The sequence below is a fragment of the Ooceraea biroi genome, chromosome 10 (assembly GCF_003672135.1).
Source record: "Ooceraea biroi isolate clonal line C1 chromosome 10, Obir_v5.4, whole genome shotgun sequence".
NCBI classification, from domain to species: Eukaryota; Metazoa; Arthropoda; class Insecta; order Hymenoptera; family Formicidae; genus Ooceraea; species Ooceraea biroi.
The window spans coordinates 3,639,348-3,662,569 of NC_039515.1; the positions used below are offsets into that span (position 1 = coordinate 3,639,348).

Consider the following 23,222-nt stretch of genomic DNA (forward strand, 5'->3'; position numbering starts at 1 on the left):
AAATGCAACTCCCCTCCGGATGATGACCCTTACCCGTTACCAAACATTTCGATTCAATTCCAGACGGCCGTCTCGCCCATTCGTGAATTTGTTATTCGAGCATGGCGTTGCGTCACCGCGATAAATGTCACTTGCAAATGCCCGGGATGGAATTTCATTTTGCGTTTCTCTCGGATAACGTTGCGCGCTTTTCCGGATAACTCTGCAGTAAGTCCGCAGTGAGATAAGGAATTTCCGGATCGTGAAAATTCCAGATATATAACGTAGAATGACCTAACCCGAATAATGAAAAAGGATTCATCTAAAATTCTTAGCAAAATTATTATACAACGACAATTTCGAAACATCCGTTTCACTAGTAACGGACTTTTGTTTGCGATAAATTAATAATTCAGATATTTAATTCACGAAAGACTCATTTCATTCCTTTTCATTTGAATGATGTCACTATCTCCTTCGCCTGATTTCTTCACCAAATTATCCGGCCGACAAATGGTATCACGTTTGTGGCTGATGATTCATAGGATTTTTAGTGGTAAAACAATTGCATGCACGAGACGTGAAGAGGTCAATTGCGATGGCAGTTCTCAATTTCCATTTTATATGTAGACCGTAGATCTCGCTGCGAGAATGGAGTTCATTTGTAATTCAAAGACTATTCCGTGGATAATATAATTTAAAACAATATACTTTTTTTTCTATGTTGTAAGTCTTATTTTATTTTTTTGTTGCATTGTGCGGTTCTCATATCAATATTTCACATTTCCAAAATAACGCAAAATTTTGTTCTAGGAAATTCTAGATATAATTTAATATTTTACCTCACTACGTTTACACTTTTGAGATTTTATGCAAGTTTTACCAAACAATCTACATACATGTAACAAGGAAACTAGAAAGCCTGGAAGTTACGCTCTGTTATCCATAAATTTCAGCGTTGCGATATTACTATTCTCTACGCGCCATTACTTTTATTACTTAACTGCTTGATAATATGCAGCTATAAAATTCACGCAAATTCCATCACACTTTATATGTGTGTATATCCCGTTATAAACAAAAACAGTAAATATAGACCACACTGAAATTTATTGTCGCACTAAATCAAAAACATCTTTCAAATTCAAACGTCTTGTATTAAAATAAATACTTGACAGCAAAAACAAATTTAGCGCAATATACGTTTCGGAAACAAAGTCATCATAATTTGATATCGACTTTAAGCAATGACTCGCTTTTATAATCTCGACAACAATAGGCTCCAAAAGAAAGTCTCGTCTATTGTCACGCAGACCGGAAGGATTCTGACGTTTGCAGATACGAAATAAGAAGCAAACGTGCAATTTGAGAACAGAACACATTTAGCACGTGCACGCGTGCGGTAACGTGTCGAAAGAAAAGTAAGAGAGGCAAAGAGCAACACCTACGCGTGCGAAGTTCAAAGAGCAATTGTTCTTAGCTCGCGATTGCGAATACACGCGCGACCGAGGTTCAACTCAACACAACGGCCGTCTTCCTGCGATTACCACGCACATCTGCGGTCCCGCTGGGTTCTTTATGACAGCTCCGGCATGCAGACGTAGACCTAGCGTGTGCAAGTGGCTACATCGGCGAGTCTGTCCGCGCGAATCCGCTCCGACATTCGGCGCGAATATCGTTCGCGGTTTCGTGCGCGAGCTCGGTACAATTCCGACGAAATAATTGTCGATTCTCTTTTTTTATCTGCACTTGGAAACTTGCTCCACTATTGTTAGCATACAATGTCGTGGATTATCGATCCAAGCCGCTCGCGACTTAAGTGTGTCAGCGCTGGAAACGCGTGATCGATCATGCGACGCTTTCTTCTTGCTGCACTGGAAGAATCGCGAGGGAAGCAATTATAAGGGGATCATAGAAGAGGATTAGCGATTTCTCGTTCCGCGCCTACTCGACGTGACCGAAGTGGCTCATGACTCACGATGATCTCGAGGATATAAGCATCTAATTAGCATAGCTGCAGCTGACCTATGCTGACCCGCGCTGGACGACGCAGTTATATCGATCACGGAAACGTAACGGTTTACCCCGGCGATCGACGTCGGCAGGCGTAAAAAATGCAAACGATGCAAGTTCTGATGCAAGTTCCCGGCGCGTGGAAGGCAGACCGCTCCGTTACACGGACGTGATTTCATCTGCGTGATGAAACATCGAAAGCGAGACGAAAATTCTCGTCCGACTAGGCTCCGACGAAGACGCGAAAGGCAATGTTCCGAAAGAAAACGTCTCGGATTATCTAGGAATTTTCATGGTCAAGCGACAGCGTTTAGGCGCCACCGGCGAACTTGCTGTGTCTCTCGCGTTGGCCGGGGCCTTTTATTCACTGTCCAGAAATAGCTCTATTCGCACGTGCAGGCCATTTGGCCACGGGCCATTTCGCGCGCGTACTCGCTCCCTGCAAGTTTCCTTTGTCCCCCTGCGCGAAGGAGGAAGTACTGACCGGTTGGCGTTAACGGTGCCGGTTTTACCTGAGATCCATCCCAACGTGGGCGCACGTGACCGCGATACGTGCACGTGACTCCGCGGACACCGGCAGGCTACCAAAATCACGGAACTCGATCAAGAGACATTCACCGCGCGAGTGGGCAGGGATACAAATTTTTTTCTTACGAAACGAGACAGGAGAAATACGGACGGACTGTTAAAGATCTCGCTCCTCGGGAACTCCTTACGATCTAGCACATACATTTTTTTCTAGAAGCTTATTATGTGGAGGAATGTAAATTATTCCTTGAAGCGAGAGAACGGTCGATTGTAATGGTCGATTGCCGAGAGTTCCGTACTTCGAATCTACTTTACACGGGAGTTATCCGCGTTTGTGATATACGCGCGATGTGTATCGTTAATTTCACGCGTGTGTATACGGGGTTTCGGAAATCTCTCATGGGAAAGTACGCGTATTCGCGGCCAGCAGAGTAGATTGTCATTGAATGTGCCACTTTGCGCGGCTCCAAGGAGTGCACAGAGTTCGTGGCGCAAAGAAACGCGAGGATTTGTTCGAATTATAACCGTGGCGGTATATCTCCGCTGAGAACTTCCTCGCCTGGGAATGCAACGTCGAAACAAGAAAAAGAGAAAGATAAAGAGACAAAATCCTCGTCGAATCGCTCGCTAGAAAGTGGATGCAGCGAGTGCTCTTTTCACTGATAGACGCGCGCGCCGGTCTTTTTGGTGGAAAATAGAATCCCACGGTAATAAACATTATCTCCATTCCCGCGTAATTATCCGATAAAACTTAGTAACCCGGTCAAACGAGTTCCGCCTGCATTCGATAACACACCGATATTCCTCACGGCGGGCAATGATGCCTCATGTGAATGGGAGGCGTAGAGCAACCGCGTTGGATTTCTTTCCAGGTCGAAAGTTCTTTGGGAATAGTTCAGCAACGATTTTTCCTCCACCGTAGAATGGAGTGAGCGCGTACTTCTGAAACCGTGAGGGAAAGATTTATCCCGCGCTAAAACGTGCATGCGTGCAAATACGAGGATCGATTGATAAATCCTTAAAAAATATATACGATGGTGGTATTAATATCAAACTGGCGTAATATTTGACGCATATATTTTCTAAAGGATTTATTAAAGCAGCTGCTCGCGAGCAGCGATAATTATAAATATGTCCAACATGCAGAACGTGCGTTTATGGACGATCGAAATTGACGATCGAAAGTGAAACGACGATTCCACACACGCGATTTCAATATCGTGTCGCGAAAGTCCGGCGGAATCGCCGTCGCTTGCGCGGATTGCGTAACGCAGATTTTCCGTGCCGCTTCCACGGCGCATTCCCACGAGCGCGAGCGAAATTGCAAGAAATTGCAGCGTGCGCCGTGGGTGTCATTTGGATATCCTGTTTACGCAGTCGGAGGCACGATCGGAAGGACATGGTCGCGCCGCAATGCGAGACCAGCTATCGTCTCGCCGAGAAACGCCACGCACGCTCGGACACGTGGATCGTCGTCGTCGTATCGCGCACGCGAGCGAGACCATTTAATCCTTTGACATCGCGTAAAAAAAGTCGTTTTCTTCCCACGCAGCGATTATGCACGAGATATTGTCCTATAAAGATCCCATGGCCATTTTTATTTCCAGTCTAGGACAGCGGTTATCTCACTCTCCGACTGCTAACTCCCACTCGACCGTTGGGAACCTTAAACCTTCATCAAAAGGAGACTTTAGACAATCTGAGAGTTCTACTAAAATATGTAATAATTAATATTTTCGTATGCATCAGTTAATAAATACATGATGCCAAAATTGGATGCCACTTGGATGCAATGCTTTTTTTCGACTGCTGGATCGGCGAGGTCGAGTTTAGCCGAAAGCATGGAAAATCACGTTCCACGGGATAATTAGCCGCGTTGGACGTATTGGCGAAGAACGATGCTGAACGGCGCGTTACAGGCTGAAGAAAAAGTTGCAACACGAGAAAGATCGGCGATCTCCAATTACGGAAATTTCTGCGCATTCCCGGCGCGGTGTTTTTGCGCCGCGATACGCTTATGTAAACGAGCGCTGGATATTACCTCATTGATTCCATCAGCGTCGCCACTTCGTTCCATTTCACGCTAGACACGAAGGGAATCTGTCTCTCTCTTTCTCGCACGCGTGCGAACACGTGCCCACGTGTGATAAAATGATATGATAAATGAGTCTGCGTGAGGAGAGGAGAATCCAAAGCCTGAAGAATATATAATTCATAACGCCGCTTTCACTCGCATGAATAATTCAACGAAGTAAGGGAAACCGCGTAACCGTGATGCATTTATCAAGTACTGATTTCTCGCTCCGACTGATTTTTTTTAACGGTCCCGCGATAATCGTTCAAGCGAACACCGAAGTTGTCGTGCAGCTATCGTCAAAAGCAGCTTCCGTCTCGTCATTTGTTATCAAGACTTTTTCCGAATGCTGAGAGGTGGATTAATCGCGATTAGATAATTCCTTTATCAATTTCCCTGCGAGTGATTCCGGAAGAATATCCTATCGGGAAATCGATTTCCCGGAATTATCTCGTTTATATTTTTTCCATAAATTTATGGCCACTTCACCAAGAATATCTGATAATTGAAGCTCGTCCGAGCGTTACTTGCTCGAGTCTATTACTGCAAATGAGTCACGATTAGACTATGAAAAATTTGCAATTGAAATGCCTTGAAAATTTTCTCAATAATCTTATTAATTATTTTTAACGTATTAATTGCACAAGTCGCACACGCTGTTTTCTAATTTATCAATTCTCGACATGAGAGGCACTGGCTGAAGTCATTCTGTATATAGAACACGCCGGTTTTATCTTTTCCTGTGGATATTTTCAGGTCGGCGGTAGCCCTTGGACGTTCATTGTTCAACTTAACACAAGACTCTCTCGACTGTATCGATGCACTTTCTTTTTTTTTCGTTTCTCTTTTTGATAGCGAAATATCCGCCTCTCGTTTTACGGAACATGCCTCCACATTCCTTAATTTCTCGAATTCCTTCTTTATATTTTGATCTTTTATCGCTTTATCAATTAGATAAAATTCCATATATCTTAGTTTTCAACGAGGGGTTGGTCACTGAGGTAATCTTTGTACAAGGGCTAGGTAATTCTTAGGGTAGTCTCAGATAATCTGAGGTAATCTAAGGTAATCGTGATACCATGCGCGATATATATTCAGTATATCTAACCGCCGAGAGACAACCAAATATCGGAAACGCAACCTTTCATATGTTTTCGGGTCTATATGTCCGCCGAGCTGCCTGCTCTGTGCTTGATTCTTTTGCTCTGTGCTAGTTTATTATTTTTTTCTGGTTTTATTATCGAAATCGATCAAAATGGAAAATTCTGAACAATCATCGAGGGAACTACCGACTGAAATCAATACGGAAAATACGGCATTGATGAATTTTGACAGTAAATTGAAACTTTTGCCAAGTTATGTGATCGAACTGTTGTAGTATTAGGTAATCTTAAGGAATCTGAGGTAATTTAAAGGTAATCCGTATCAAGGGTAATTTTTGTACACTATAACCGCTAGTGATCAACCCCTCGGTTTTCAATTTCTAAATTTAAGTTCCGATATGGTTTATAATCCCACGTTAATAATGTATTTACTCTTGTGTATTTTATACAATACACCATGAAAATATGACATATCGTTTTTTATTATATAAAAATTATATATTATATATAATTAAATATTTAATAAAAGTTATTTATATTTTCGTGTTCACGAAACGAGATGTGCGAGCCATTGGAATTAATTTGGCATCTGGGACCTTAATGTTTACGATGTTTACATTGCGAAAGTTCCGTTGTACGATCATCGATTCTCTGCAGGAATCCCGCAAAAGCGATCAAGCAAGTGACGGTTTATTGGTTGAATGACGGAAGATTTATCGGTCATTCGCTATCGTCGGAGATGGCCGCGTTTCGACTGAAATCTCTTGTAAATGTCCAACGATTCTCGTTGTACCTTGATAAATCACTTAATCGGAAATGCATCGCGACACCCGCGGCAGCGGTGCTCAAACAACGGCATCGCAGCTCGCGGTACCGATTTAATTTTAGATTGCATTTCTCGCTACGTCTTCATTTCTACAAGAGAGAAAGAGAGAGGAGGGAGCGAGTTTCCGTTTTGTTCCTGTTGACGACGGATATAAGTTCCGGTTACCCGAGCATTGACGTCAGTTTAACCGTATTTACACCTTGTACGCCTATTATAAATTCATGTACACTTAAAATTACACTTTTATATTTTAATAACTGCGTTAATAGCTGTTACATATGCAATATGTATTTATGATGCGTGTCAGAGCAGCGCTGTTCGAATAAACGCGACATTTTGATATCCTACGACGAAAAAGAAAGTATCTTAATAATCGTTTTTTAATTTTTGTATCATAATTGCTCGATATTATCTACATGAATATTATCTACATTTTAATGATTTTACAGTGCTTATTAATTTGTCTTTCCAAAACATGTTGATTATCTCTAATTTACATGTAATATAATTACCTACGTATGTAATTATCTGCATAATAAGTTTGAGGAAAACGCTTTGCTGCGATCTACAGACCTGAGTAACTATACATATAATATTAATGGATATACAAATTTAAAAGATCTTTTATTCGCGACGAACAAACAATGACAACTAAGAAAAAATATTTAAATGAGAGAAAATTTGTTCAACACAAGCAATGGTCGATAAGTTACAATAAAATAAAATTACTTTGCATACATATATAAATTATACATGTGCACGTTAGATTTCTCTGGTGTTCAGTACTCTTTTCCCCGCTAGTTACCCTCATCACCCATGCACAAGGAAAAAAAATTGTCCTCCGGCCGGTTCCGCCGGGAGCGTAAGATATTTCGGTCCCACGAGCAAAGATAAAACAAAAACGCAACGAACGTGATTGGATGCAGAAGCGGATATACCAGACCTCAAAGTCTCTTCTCTACCGAATACTCGTTTCCGTTTTTTGCCGAAACCTCGAATCTTCTGCCTCCGCGATAAAACGTCGAGTAATTAATCAAACGATTAATGCAGAAATGCATCGCGAATGCTTTACTTTCGTAATAGATGAAAGACTGCTTCGATCAGATGGCGTATTTTATTTGTAAACCGCTTATACGTGGTCGACACTAACATATTCCTCAGCAGTAGGCGATAATTTATTACTTGCTACTAGCAATCGTCTCAAAGGTGCCGTTCGCCATCGCTATTCCGGCGATGCAACGTGCAAATAGCAACTTTATTAAAGGCACATCAATAATGCAAAACGGTGTTCCCCGAGTCGCAGCGGAGGCTCGAGAGTCTTGGCGCCACGATGGAGGAGCGTGGAGAATAAACGTTCAGCGAGAATGACCTTTGGCGTGTTAAGACGCTTTCCCACACTAACCAGGAAAGCGGCTATCAAAGAAAAAAAGCCTCAAAAAACGAGTTTTCTTTCGCAACACGAAGAATTCTGAAATTAGAACGCGTACTTTTCTCGCGACGAACATGATCAAGCTGTCAATGTTAAGTAACACCATTAAACTGATCCCATAAAAATCATTTCTAGAATCAACCGAAATTGAATCAATCCTTTGCATCTAATCCTGTTTAAAAAGAGACAGAGTTTCAATTGTATATGTACCTCAACCATTTAATCAATACTTATGCAACTGATTTTGTGGGGAGCAAGATATCTTCATTATCATTACTGTAGTCACTGTTATTAAAGTGTCGTAACGTAACAATCCAATCCTATCATAGCCTCACTGTTCTAGAGAGAAGGATTGAGCCTAAGGAATCCTGCTTCGGACAGTTGGCCATTCCAGTTGGCATAGCTCCAGGACCCATTGTCACGGTCCACAAGAGGAGTGGGCGTCATCGGTCAGAGAGCCAAGAGGCCCCCAGGAAGAGAGACAGAGGGACGAGGGAAGAAAGAGAGAAAGAACATGCGCGATCCTCGTGTAAGGTGGCCTCCGTGGAGAAGATCGTCTGCCTCTACTGCCATCGAACCGGCAGGTACACGTATCTCTTCTATAAACCGGTAAGCCTATGCTCGGGCCCGCAGGCTTTCCTTAAGAATGCGACGGGATTGGGCGCAGGTTTCGAGATGGCACAATGACTTTACGCCAGAATCCAGGCAGTGCCATTCGAACGCAGGCAGGTTCACCACCGAATCCTCAATGAGACGAAATCGCGGACGGGATAACGGACCTGTCACAGAGCTGTCAGTGAACGTTTCACAATAGCGCTCGTATGAAACTTATTTGCATCCGAATTCGTGTAAGCGAATTGTGCTTTCTTCGGGATATTTCTCGAGATACTTTTTACGTTTACTGCAACCGATTTATTTTGTCAGATACGTGTTAATTATATCTGACAGATATGTATTGATAGATATGTATATCCGTGGTAATGATTTATGCAGTGTTTGCAAGTTGAAAAGGATAATTTACTTCATGAACGAAGAAGTTTTGACTAACTAGAATTACGTAGAGAATATTAATTTCTCTCGAAATTTATCAAATAATACCACGACGATATCAGAAGAGTATCGTTCTTCATTTAAGCAATAAATTTTCTTTAGTATCTATGTATACCCAGATTATTACAAATGTGAGTAACAACCCAAGATATAGGTCGTAATTTGCATTTTAAGTCGCTAACGATGGAACATTTATGATCTGTCGTATGCGTAATTAGCTGATAACAATAGATAATTACCTGAATAACCGGGGTAACGAGGCGACGACAATCGGTAATCATTAATAATCACTAACTCAACGACCCATGTGAGCGTCGCGTGCATAAACGCCAAACAAAGGCGTGTAATAAATTGTGTAACAGCAACCCATGTATATCGTATATGTTTAATAATCAGTGACGCGCAGCCGGAAGGACTTTAATATTAAACTCTTTATATCATTAACTCTTAATTATCATTTTCTTAAAAGAGTAATTATGATGCAGATTGCAAGTGCTTTAGAAATCATTTAAATCGAACAGCAGATTTGGAAATAACATAAACTTTATCGTACAAGATAACATTAATGATTTTCCTGGTATACTAATTATTAAAAGCACCGTGGACAGCGTGGAATTATCGTAACTCGCGTTATTGTTCGCCGACACGTGCGATATCGGAAATGCGAGCCGCCTCGATTTCATCGATCGCGACAAGGATACATTGGTTATGTTGCAATCGAGGGGACCAAGGTACAATAAGGTAGAGAATGAGATAAGAAACGTAATAAACGTAAGGAGCCATGATAAATGGTCTCTATCAACACACAATGTGAATATTAGGAACTACTTTTTCGATAAAAGAAATGAAATACACGAGGAGAATGAAAAAATGTTCTCTATGTAATCGCAACAATTATCGGACAAGAGCTAATAAACCTGGAAAGCATTACAGCATTAATAGTTGAATATATCTATTGTTGATTTTCCGTTACTGATAAAAAATATCATGACATTAATGTCCAAAGCAATGCTGCATTTCTGCGATTTATTTCCATCGAGCACAAAGTTAGAAACATCGATTTTTGCCTCCTGTGGCGCCATGAACCGGTGATGAAAAAATGACAGTAGAAATGGCCGTAGCGAGATTTGTATGTTGCGATACTTAATTTTCCTTTCACTTTACCGACTCTCTCGATGCCGGTCGAGCGAGATAAATTCGTATTGCCAAAACGACTTCGCCCGCGGCTCGTAATAACGCGTTTTCTCATAACAATAATGTCGTACTTTTACAGCCAATAAAAATACATCAAGAGGAAAAAGTGTATTCGAAATGATTGAAACTTTAAATTATTGAAGCGTAAAAATTACAGCCTAATGTATAATGAATAAATCGATAAAATTAATAGGTTGATTCTTAAAAAGTTATAGATTTTCGTTTCGATTTTAATAAAATACAATACAAACTATTAATGTCGTATCAATATGCATTGAAAGAAGTACGTTCTCTTTACACGCAGGACATAATAATATTGCAAAGTACCCTACATAAACTTCCATTTAAATAGCAGTCCGTGAAGTCGCCATAAATCTTATTTTACTTCCGAATATTTGCATCCTGAGGAAGTCTCGTCTCGGACAAGCTACGTACTTACGCTTTATAGATTTCGATTTCGCTCGCGATCGTATCGGATTTATTATCCGCGGCTCGGCCTTGTGCAGCTCGGGATATTTACGACCTGAGGAAAATAATATGGCCCATTTGGACACGTACCTCGAATCGTAAATTTATTTACGAGCCGCTCGCGATCGGTCCCCGATCGGTATCGCGATTATTTCGCACGCCGGCGTCGCAAAAATACACGTACTGATGCAGAACGCAAACGCAATGCAGTCGGCGACCGTAAAGTAATTTACGAGACTGCGTCTGTCGTGTCAAGGTGCGCGATTCCGCGCGAGGCCTCATCGTGAGTCATCGTGAGTCTGCTCGAAACGAGAGCAGGAAGGCGGCAAATAGATTGGCTAAACTAGAAAAAATTTAACTTTGGCAGCACACAAATTTGTTAATATAATACATTATGATATTAATATTTCACACACATTATTTTATATTATAATATAAATATTTTACATTAATATATTAGAAATTAATTTTTCTAATTTAGTCTATCTATCTGCTGTCCGTTTATTCCGTGTAGCGGCGGTTTTTTGTCGCATTTTAAGGAATGGAAAATACGAAGCAATTATTTCGGCCATGTCCTTATTAGAGACCCTCATTGACGATCTCGCTCAATCAACTGTGGCGATTGACTGTCGATGTATTTTTGAAACCACGATGGAACTGGATATATCTCATCTCCTCCTGGCCCATCTCATTAAAGGCAACGCGCTGTTGAAAGATAATATCGACCTCTTATCTACGCTATTATGACCGCGCGGGCTTCGGCTCTCTCTGTGTTCTCATGAAATAAACTGTGGATGGAACGATGGATCCGTTTTTGCGGCCGGCGATCGTTGATACCGTTGGACCCTTCTGATAATCTCTGGCCGCTCGAGATGATGTGCACTTGATATCATAGATGGAATATCAAATCTCTGCTAATGAAATCTTTTATTCGTGTATTCATGTTTTCGGTTGCAAGAATAAAGTGAGTTTATTTTGAGAAATTACTCTGCACGTGTTTGAGGATCGATAAGAATGACTTCTGCAGCATCCAGTTGCATAATCCAAATTTTACGGTATTTCTTACGGCGCTTCTGGTTGTGAAACTACGAAACTACCGTGTTATAAAGTCCTGGCAGAGTGGCAGGCGTGCTTCTCTTTGCTGCCTGGGAATTGGCGTATTGAGGTAACTGTTTGTTGCGGATAATGCGTTTCCTGCACTTGTGGTTGGCCATCTCGGATATGAGCTGACCGGTTGTTGCTCTCATCTCAATCATTTTTCATTTACTTCACGCGTTCACCGGAAAAAGGACATGACGTAATAATCACGCGCGGTTTTGGTAACAACGAAAAATGAAGAATTTTGTCATGTTATCCATACTTTTATAAATATTTTTATCGTTTCTGTCATATTCCATTATAGATTATGATTTCTATTTAATTAATATCGATTTTCTTGTTATCATCTCCACAATAGTGCTAATGAGTTCGTCTCAAGACAGATCCAGAACTTCTGGATTTATTAAACAACTTATCATTGACGTCAAGTTTATCAGAATTAACGAAACCGCGCATAAATATAGATAAAATCGTGCGTCAAGACCCGTCGACCGCTCCAGATCGCGTATGCCCGCGATCTTCCACTCGCTCTAATCGCGCAAGTAACCGGGGAGCGGATCGTGATCTCTCGAGGGCTTTATTAGGTTTCCGCCCGCGGCGGAACGAGGCGACGCGACGAGGGGACGAGGACGACGCACATGTCGAGGCCGGGAAAAACTTTCGCGTACGGCCCTGGAGCCAAGAGCCTCATGATTCAAGCAGGGCGATGTATGTATGTTTCTATGCACGACTAACCGGCGGCGGGCTGACTCATCGACGAGCATCTATAATGAAACGAAATCCCACGATAATTTTCAGTCGCCGAGACGACGACGACGACGACGACGAGAACGAGGATGCCGGCGATGCCCACGATCTCTCGGCGCGTGTCGGATCGCCTCTAATGCTCGCACGCCTCCGACAATTCCTTTAATGATCCTTTGAACTTTCGCCACGCGAAGCCACGTGCACTCGCGCCGACGAGGATGACGAGGACGATGACGATGCTCTCGCGCGCGCATTTCTCTCTGCTCAGACTCGCGCGGCGGACTCGGAGCGACCACACCGCCGGCTCGTTTTGTCGTTATCGGCGACCCGGCAATTGTAAATATAACTCGCGATAGTTTGCAACTGACACGTTAGCGTACACGCTTGCTCCGGTGCTTGGGTACAGCGGCACGCTTTGTTAGTGCAGCGCTTCTCAACTGCGCGATTTATCGAAAGGAGCGTCGAAGAGAGAAGAGACGCAGAGACGGAGACGCGATGCGATCGCGATTCTATATTTAGAACGATTACTGTAAAACCACTCGAGAGATATCGCTCTTGCGCCTTACAACGTAATCAATTCCGTGCTAATGATGTATCGACCAACGTCAGATACGTCTCCCCTACATTTCGTCTCGGAGACTCCCTTAACCCGATTCTGCAAATAATACTCGTCATTAATTGTGAATGACCGTCAACGGCGATAACATTCAGTCGCTGCGTTATCAGTATATGCGTTGGAGTGAGTAATCGATTTTTCTCAATGACAGGCCACGTAAACCGTGTCCTATCAACAGCGGCATTCTATCGAGCTAGGCTCCTTCAATTGCGGTCGTGATGGTCGTACATCGTGTGTGAAGATCAAATATCAAGGCGCCTCTTGCGCAATGAATGCACTTCTTTTGCTAATATCAAAGCTTTCACAAACGTTATAATTTCAGGCAAAAAACATGGTACAGAATAACGTTCAACAGTTTGAACAAGTGCGTCTTGTCGAGATGCACAGAATTTTGCAAAAGGTGCTCCACTTTGAAGCTATTCGTAAAGAAGCGCATCAGTTACACATTTTTTACGGAAGTTCAGCGCTTATCAAGTGAAATGTACGATTCGCAATGACGAAAATGAGTTAGCCGATGAAAACTGCGTCGCGAAACCAACTAGACCGGTAGAACACTTTTAACCACGCTAAGAGCGTTAACGACCGATGGACATGCGATAAAATCGCTTTGCGACGCTTGAAGAAGGCAGGCAGGAAGAGAGATCTTGAGCGATCCTGGCCGCGTGGCGCAAGGAATGCTTAACGATAATTAGCATCCTTAATGCCACTCGTCGTCACGTTTCCCACTGCGGTCGACAGCGTTTTTCCAGCTGGTTAAGCCGGCCAGGCGAAATCATCAGCAATGATCGCGTGCCGGTAGTTCCTCAATACGGGTATCATTTTGATCTACGGTGATATAGATCGGTCCACTTAACGACTCCGGTGATCCTCCATTATTACGTGATTCGTGAGAATTCAGATTTAAAGTTTTGTTGGTTTTAGATCAACTTTGTTGATCGTTGCGAGTGTTATTTATTAAATTGACTAATTCTGGATCGTAGAGCAACGTAAATTGATACCTTGACGTCTGTTTAAAATGATTCCGAGAGAAATTCGAGAGTGAGACAGACAGAGAGAGAGAGAGAGATTGAAATGAACTAAATATTCTTGTAAAATAATCTCGCTGTTTGCTATTATTTTAATATAAGACTTTATAAGCGAAATCGTATTTCAGATAACGTCATTGTATAATAGATACCTAATTAGATTTCGAGGGAGAACGTGTGCTTTTGAGGATCTCAAATAATGCATCGTAATCCGAATACGTGATGTAACACTGATATGTAAGAAATTGTGTATACGCGGTGACTATTCGCATTATCCTATAATGCTGCGTCACAGTTTCGCTATCGAGTGGCTTATTTGTGGAATTGTGTCCGACTGTGTGTGACTAATGACGTGTTCGCTGCAAATGAGTCGCCTGTACGTGCTGCTTGCATCACGTCTTACATGTAACAACTTGAAAGTGTCAGGTGCGAGGTTCTTTTGTACGTTGACAGGTAAATACATGGAAAATCTATTATCGACAGCAGTGCAATTTGAAAGAAGCATCAGCACGTTAATATTTTAACGTTTTGACGTTAATGCAGTGTGTACTTTGATTTATTATCAAATCATTACAATATAGATAATATGTACCGATATTTATCTTTATTTTAATATTTCTATTTCTGATAATCTTTAATATTCTTCTCCTTGATTATTTCTTCCGTGTCTTTTCTTTTTGCAATTTTTCATTCATGTTTCTTTAATGTCCGTCATGAATTTCTGTAACTAATATATTACACCTATATTGCGTCGTTTCGTCAGGATATTAGTTCCAAACTTGGCAGATATTTGGCCACACAAAGGACTACATTGACCGCATAAAAATACCAGGAAATATCGGCGGTTACAAAGACGAAGATAGATCGAGATGACCAGGCGGGAGGGACGGCGAGACAAAAGAGGCGGAGGAAATCAAATGAATGTGAGTTAATGCTAACTGAAAGAGGGCTTCGTTATTTACGACAACGTTAACTGTGTTGCCACGATGTTGACCATACGATGCACAATCGAATCTTATTTGGTGAGAGCCGCTGCTTGTAGGCGTGCCGCGTCTTCCTCCACCTCGTCGTTCATCTCTTTCTTCGTCCCTTTCTCTCGATCTTTTCCTCAGCACACGGATTCTCGCTTTCGACCTCTCGACATTTCATCTCACGAGACGAAAGAATCAAGAGTGAGAGAGAGAGAGAGAGAGAGGGAAGGAGAGTAATAATTTATTAATAACTCGACATCATTATTCAATTTGCTGCAGCAAACAGAGATGATTAATTATTATGGGCTATCAAATTAATTACGCTACATTTTATATGATCTAACATGCGTATTATGTACTATCATTGTGTCAACATCATCACAGAAAATAAAGACTCCTTGCTATTGTTAATATAACGATCACGTTTCTGACGTTTGATACCGTAAGTGCTCACGTATCCTATGCATATTTAAGTGAAGCGGAGAGGCTCACCATAATTTCTCCTCTCTATGATCGCTGCGATACAAAGCCATCTCTCGACACTTTCGTCGAGATAATATTAATTTAGATTTCTGAACGGAATATCAGGATGCTTCCATTATCGGGTACTTCGTATAAGTAATAAGAATGTAAAGGGTAAAAGTGCAAGTCGCGAGAGCGACCGTGCATCTAGCACTGTGCAGAATGTTGATTTTAAATCACGATAAGGAGAGCAAGAGAGAGAGAGAGAGAGAGAGAGAGAAGCGACTCAAGATATCGACAAATCGCTCAAGGCGTGTCGAGTGAGCGTCTGTCCCCCTCACCGCTATCGCTCGATCTTGGATATTATCGTCGAATAATTTAACGCGTTTAATGATTGCCGGGACTATCGCGAGCCGTTCAACCACGATGAAGCGATGAATGACGCACGACGTGTAGAACCACGTCGTCATAATAGTCCATACGTGTCTCGACTACAAAACCTATTATCTACGACCAGCCCGTACGAAACGCTAGAACCAATCAAGCACCGTGAGGTGCGATTATAAAACTGATAGAACGATAATTAGTTCCTGCATTGTGATTACGGGTGGATCCAGAAAATTTCCATAAAAACCTCGATCATCAAACTTGAGAAGTAAGTCTCCGAATGAATCTCATTACAATCGCGTATCACATTTTGTGTACATTTTTCTATACAATTTTTATATCAAATTCTATTCATTCCTCAATCAATCTTTTTCTGAAATTTTTCAAGAATTGATCAAATGATGAAAGTTCTTTAATTCTTTTTCGGTTTCAATCTTGATAATGTGATCTACATTTTAATACTCGTGTGACAAAAGTACTGGTCTTCGATGAAAAATAATTGCTACGTGATGCAGCGATTGCAGGGAACGTCGTAAATAATAGCATCCGATGCAAATAACAGCGTGCCATCAAAGAGGAGTGCAGTTCCAATATTTATCGGTATTATTGATACACAATCTACCGGCTCGATGGTACCGATTAAACACAGGGGTGTCTTCGCAAACAGAAAGCCGCTGTTGCTGGCAACCGCTGCACCGTCCGAGAACGGAGTTCACTCGAGTTCAGATATTAGCCGCGCTATAAGTTACAGGCCACACGTGTTGATACCGATCGGCTTGTTACTTACGTTACACCTCGGGGCGGTAAAGATAAATACGATCGTGCCCTCACGTCGCCGGCACGCAGCCGGACGAAAATCATGCGAGCGCGCCTCGCAAAATGCACACACCTCTCGCTCACCGTCCAAAACCGTTTGCATACCAACGAAATCATTTGCTAGTGTCAGATCAGACCAAGGAGACAAGTATTTATCGACGTTTCGACATATCAATTCCATCTGTAACGAGTCCGGAATTATTAACGTTGAATTCATCGCGAATTGCTTGATTAACGTGTTATCTGCCGTTGAATTATCGGCTCGACGTGCGGAAATAATTTATTACTGCAGGCAGCGTGTGATGACTTGATTTTGTATTTGCCTTTTGTCATTGCGAATCGTCAGATGAGAAACACAGGACGAAAACACAGGAGAAAGATGGAAGTATAATAATGGCAGGACTTGTTTCAAGGATGTCCAAGGTCTCTTAAAAGGGCTACCGGTGCCTATTTGTATTGTAATTTAAAACAATCGCTCGAAACGAGTCCTGACTTCATTGAGTTTAAATCGCAATTAACACGCCGCGTAACGGCGTTAGTTCCGCGCGATTCCGAGCTCCGAGTATCTTAAAGCGTCACGATCAAAAGAACACGATGTCGTGAATCGTGAAAGGCTCGTCACGGGCAACGGCCATGCGTTCGTTCACGAGAGACACGCGCCGGATGTGCACGTTAATTAGTCACCGTGGATATTCGGATGTCAAGACAATCGACAGTCACGTGGGTGGTTCGGCTATTTTTGTCCGCGAGTAAAAATAATGCCACCTACACCCTACAGAACGGAAGAACGTGACGTGAATTTCAAGAGGTCTCGGCCGATCGTATCGAGCGCTATCGAAGACGAAGCTTCGTCAAACGTACTTACGGCGATACTTAAAAAAAGAGAACGAGTCTGAATTAAACATTCGAATACTTATTGTGCAACACTGAGTTTAAAAAGAAAGATAAAAATAAAGTACACAGATAAAATGCAAGCGCGGCGATTATTACGCTGCATTCCGAGCGTTGTGCATCGTTGACGATAAAAAGAAAAGAATATTTTCCTGGTGAGATATTTATCTGAGTGAAATAAATTATACTGGTGATTACAGATGGATATCCCACCCAAGGTAGTTCAGGATTCGCGCTGGAGAACAACACGGAGCGAACCTCGCTTCGATTAACATTAACGATCCTTCTTACATAACATTCTATGCACACAAGTTTTGAAATTCTATACTCTGCGTACCTGTGTACGTACATGACGGAGAAATTATACATATATATATACTGGAGGACAAATGTAAACTTTTAGAAACTGTCAGCATCCGCTGCAAGCTAAGGAGCGGACTGCAGCATCTGCCATGAACGGCGGGACGGAATGAGGATGATGTATACTCACCAGCACTTTGGTGAAGCGTCTCTCCAGCTCGACGGCGTCCGGCATCGGTTGTCTCGGCGCGCTGCGCACGCTGCCGGTGCGCGCGTGAGGTCCGCCCAGGCTGCCCATGCCCAGGCAGGGTTGACACGAGTGATGAGGCACGCCGGCCTTGACACCGCCGACGAATACCTCGCGCACACCGCCATCGCTCTCGCCGCCGCGGCTCTGCACGATGCCCATGTTTCTCTCTCGCTCACACTCGCTCTTTCTCTTTCCCTTCGCTCCCTTTGGATTGCGTGCGCGCGCTCGGCGTTTCGCGCTTCGAGTCGAAAACTCCGCTCGGACGGCGATCCTCGGACGGCTCGGAAAACTCCCGCGGCTGGCGACTATACTGACGACAATAATGACGACGATGACTCTAGCTATCGCTAGCACACGCGCACACACACACACGCACGCACCGTCGGCGCGCCAGCCGCGCGCGCGCGCGCGTCTACGAGGAAACGTCAACGACGTTGGGCGCGTACACGGTGGTGCATCCTCCGCCCTCCGGCTCCGATGAGTCGCCGCCGGTCGCCTCGATGGCTCTCACTCGGGATGAGGGATCTCACTTAGGAGGCGCAACGGTGGACGAGCGACACGCACCGGTCCACGCCGGGTCGCGCAACAGGTATCGCCGGACGGCCGTCCATCCTGCGGACACAGAGAGACTTCCACGAATCCTCCTTGCGAACGCGCGCGCGTCTCTTCGGCACGACGTACACACTCCACCGCGCGACACCACTGCACGCGAACCTCACCGGACGAAGCGTACGCAGCATCTGCAATCCGCTGCGCCACTCAGCTCGCCACGATCCCCTCCACCAATGCGCGTCCAGCGCCTCCAGTCCTGACACGCCCACTGCGCATGCGTGGGTCGCATCCGCGGTCGCCGCGCTCCTCGTCTTTTGGCGCGACATTCGAACCTCGATATTTTAACCTCGAGCGCTTAACCACGATTTCGTGGTTTTTACGAGTGTATAAGGCACACGTGACGTATTAAATGTTTGTAGGAATATATTAGGAGAAATACGTTCTAAAGGAAAGGATGATTACGCTCGTTGTGATCATAATATGCGAAAGAACACAGTCATCAAGTGCAAACAGTTTACAATTAATTAATTATTAATAATTATTAATTATTAATTAATTAACTTATAATTTTGTTAATTCGACACATAATTAACATAACGTTCTGAAAATCCTTTAGATTTAGAAATGAAAAAGTTCTAGCTATTAAAATTTTTTCTTTTCCGAGGAGTTCTGTGCTATTTATATTGTAATTTGGCATATTGCCTAGAGTTCTCGATGATTTAAAATTCGTTAAAACAATAAATGAAAAAGTTCTAGCTATTAAAATTTTTTCTTTTCCGAGGAGTTCTGTGCTATTTATATTGTTATTTGGCATATTGCCTAGAGTTCTCGATGATTTAAAATTCGTTAAAACAATAATAATAATATTTTATCGAGCTTGAAGTTGCTCGATAAGTCCCGAATTTTTACAATACTCCATCGACGATTAGAGCGAGAACGATTAGAGTCGATTGATGGACAGAGGGCGCCAGCGGACGAGAGGTCGATTGCGGAGTAGTGCGACAAACGGCCGCCATTCGTGTTGTGTTATACGGCGTGTTTACTTCGTAAGTTACGTTTAACTCGTGTAAATAGTTTGCGCGTGTACGATTGCCTTACCGTGCGTAATTATCACGTAATTAGCGCGAAATCAGTATCGAAAAATATGAAGAGATCGCCGTTGAGTACGCCACGTGGTTTTCGGGGACACGGCCCGCGGCAAGCGCCGTACAACTGGAAATCGCAGAACGCGAACAGTAGAGGTTATCACTCCGCGGGGAACGAGAGCTGTCAGCGTTTCGTCGTGGACAATGAGGCGCAGCCACGCGGGAATGATTTTATTCCTCTCAACGTTAGCACGCCGGTAACGCAACACGAGAAACATGGCGCGAGAAACTGGCACAGCCCTGCGGGTGGGCACAATAACGTCAGTCCTCGAGGATGGCATAATTACCGAGGTAATTATCATGGCAATCCGCGATTAAATTCGAGTAATCGAGGTAATTCGAGGTACGCGGCGTACAAGCATCCCGGCAAGAAGTTTCATGGACAAAATAAAATGGTAAGTGTTGCTCCACCTTCCTTTTGATTAAAGCGATCTTGTCCAGTGACTATGATTTTTATGTCCACCACGTGCTCAATATTATTAATATTACGTGCTCAGTATTATTATTAGTAATTGTTATAAATGATTCTATTTTATGATGTACTCCCATTTCCAGGGTTATAAATCTGCACACAGGCAACATGACATATCAGTATACGTAGATGTAAAATCTATGTTAGGAGATCCTTGGGCAGATCTAGTCAAAAACCTGAATGACTCGAAAGATAAGAGTACAGATGAAACGCCCAAGACCGAATCTTCTTCGTTTAACACAACGTTGACTGATTGCGACTCCACAAAAGAATCTGAAAGTAAACTTTCAGAGGATACCAATTTAGATAATTTGCAGTGCAATCAGGATTCTAGGAACGTGTCTCCCGTAGAGACGAGCTTTGAGGATACGAATCTCCCTGAAACATCTGTGTCGGAGATCAATATTTCGACGAGTTCAAAAACTGATGATGATACTTGCTCTAATCAGAATTCAGTAGACGAGAGTGCATGTAACGTTAACGAGAAGGTTTCTGAAAACGCGCAAGAAGAGAATACTGCTCAGTCGAACGTATCAGTGATGGATTCTGACGATAAAAATATAGAGCAGTGATAGAAGAGCAAGGTACGTAGACAGAATTTCTACGTGTATCTCTTCTTCTACATATGTATCTCTATATACTTGTATATAGACTGTATGTAAAGTGATTCTGACTTTAAGGCTTTTACAGCTATTTCTTACGTCGGTACTGATGACTTCCAGATAAATACTGCGTTCTATGACAGCTTGATACCGACGTTTCGCAGACATTACCAGTATCGAAGCTTAGCCTTAATGATACGAACTGCAATGTTTGCGAAACTCTGTCGGCATCAAGCTGTCATGGAACGCGTTATCTATCCGGAAGCCATCAGTACTGACGTATATAAAGTGTTTTTAAAAGATGCAATTATCTTTTTTGGGAGAGTAGATTATAATAATTTATGATAGATAATCATAAATTTGTATCTAACATGAATATAAGATATATATATATACATATAATTTTATCTTGCTATATTTTCACAATCTGGCTGTGAAAAATATAAATGTAATTCTAATGTGTATATAATGTGCATATTATATGTGCAATGTTACAGTACATATTAACTTTATTAAGTGTGTAAGAACTTGGAGAGAACTTGGAACAGTAAACCACCAATCTCTCACTAATAGATTAAGTTAAATTTGTTAATGAGATTAAGAGAAAATTAAGGGAAAATTATAAAAAATAGTAAAATAAGGAAGTACATGTTGCCTGATATATTTTTGGCACTAATTGATCAATTTAAAGTTTTTTTTTATTCTTTTTTTATTCATTGATGAATTGATCAAGTTAAATTTTTTGTTGCTACAATGTAATGTATTACATGTCAATGATGTGAATATTGTAAATAATTACTTTATGAATTACTAAAAATCTGAGTGATCTAGGTACATGGAAGAAATTACATTTTGCAAATCCATGTTAAACGTACTGTTGAAACGTTTCAATATATTGGGTCATTAAGTATGAAACTTTAAAAATAGAACATAAACTTTTGCATTTTTTGGCACATGGACATGATTTATTTTCAATCGAAGTATGCGCCCATGTTATCTACACACTTCTGCCATTTTAGTGGTAGTTGGTCTATGCCTCTACTATAGAAGCCAGGAGTACGGGAATCGATGAAGTCGCGGAAGGCTGTTTCGACTGCCTGTTGAGAATTGAAGAATTTTCCCACCAACAAGTTGTCCAAATTCCGGAAGAAGTGATAGTCGGTAGATGATAGATCTGGTGAATATGGTGGATGACGGAGAGTTTCCAATTCCAACTCCCGTAGCTTTGCCACGGTCAGTCGTGCAGTGTGCGGTCGAGCATTATCATGCAACAGGATTGGCATTGACCGATTGACCAATTTCGGTTGTTTAATAGCAAGTTGTTGCATCATTTCGTCCAGTTGCTTGCAATATACTTCAGCCGTTATCGATGTACCAGATTTCATAAAGTTGTAGTAGATAACACCTGACCTGGACCACCAAACAGTCACCATAAGCTTCTTCTGTGTAATGTTGGGTTTCGCGTGATGTCTCGGTGGTTCATCAGCGTTCAACCACTGATGTGAGCGTTTACGATTGTCGTAGAGTATCCACTTTTCATCGCAGGTCACAATTCAATTAAAAAAAGATTCATTTTTGTGACGGAAAAGCAAAGAAAGTGAAGCCTCTAGACGTTGCGCCTGCTGCGCATCGGTCAATTCGTGCGGGACCCATTTGTCCAACTTCTTTATCTTACCAATTGCAGCTAAATGAACCAATATAGTGGGTATGGAAACATTGAATATCGATGCCAATTCACGTGTACTTTGAGATGGATCAGACTCTACTACGGCTCTCAAGTGATCATTATCCATCTTCGTCTTTGGTCTTCCACGTGGCTCATTAGCGAGGCTGAAATCTCCATCTCTGAAGTTTATGAACCAATTGCCCACCGTTGCTTTAGTAGTTGAACCTTCACCAAATACAGCGTTGATATTACGAGCTGTCTCCGACCCTGTGGTTCCACGGCGGAACTCATATTCATAAATCACACGAATTTTCGACTTTTCCATAGTTCTATAAAAAAGAATCCACCAATAAAACTAATGAAGATATTTGAACAAACAAATATGACATTTGAAGAGCGAACATACATCTATCACACTAACCTAACCTGATACTGACGTCTGGCGCCAAATTTGAGATAACAAATGTTAAAGATGGCGCTTTTACATTTGTAAAGTTTCATACTTAATGACCCAATATTTGAGGGATTGGAATTAAAGCATTGGAATTAATATTATAC

At 42.2% G+C, this 23,222-nt stretch overlaps 2 protein-coding genes across 4 annotated transcripts in view; one reads left to right on the forward strand and one right to left on the reverse strand.

The window, feature by feature from the left end:
- LOC105278291 (formin-like protein) overlaps positions 1-18,982 on the reverse strand; it is a 42,712-nt gene extending 23,730 nt beyond the window's left edge. For 2 of the 3 annotated variants that reach the window (XM_011337282.3, XM_011337283.3), the window contains exon 1: positions 18,168-18,386. In XM_011337282.3, the coding sequence (XP_011335584.1) occupies positions 18,168-18,386 (219 nt within the window). Of the gene's footprint in view, positions 1-18,167 lie in introns of all 3 variants that reach the window. The other variant, XM_011337284.3, reaches the window with a different exon arrangement.
- An 800-nt stretch (positions 18,983-19,782) lies between these two features.
- LOC105278290 lies at positions 19,783-21,617 on the forward strand. Its single transcript, XM_011337281.3, has 2 exons — positions 19,783-20,319; positions 20,480-21,617. Exons 1-2 carry the CDS (start codon positions 19,924-19,926, stop codon positions 20,966-20,968), a joined length of 885 nt encoding a protein of 294 aa, XP_011335583.1. The 5' UTR covers positions 19,783-19,923; the 3' UTR covers positions 20,969-21,617.
- The last annotated feature ends 1,605 nt before the right edge of the window (positions 21,618-23,222 follow it).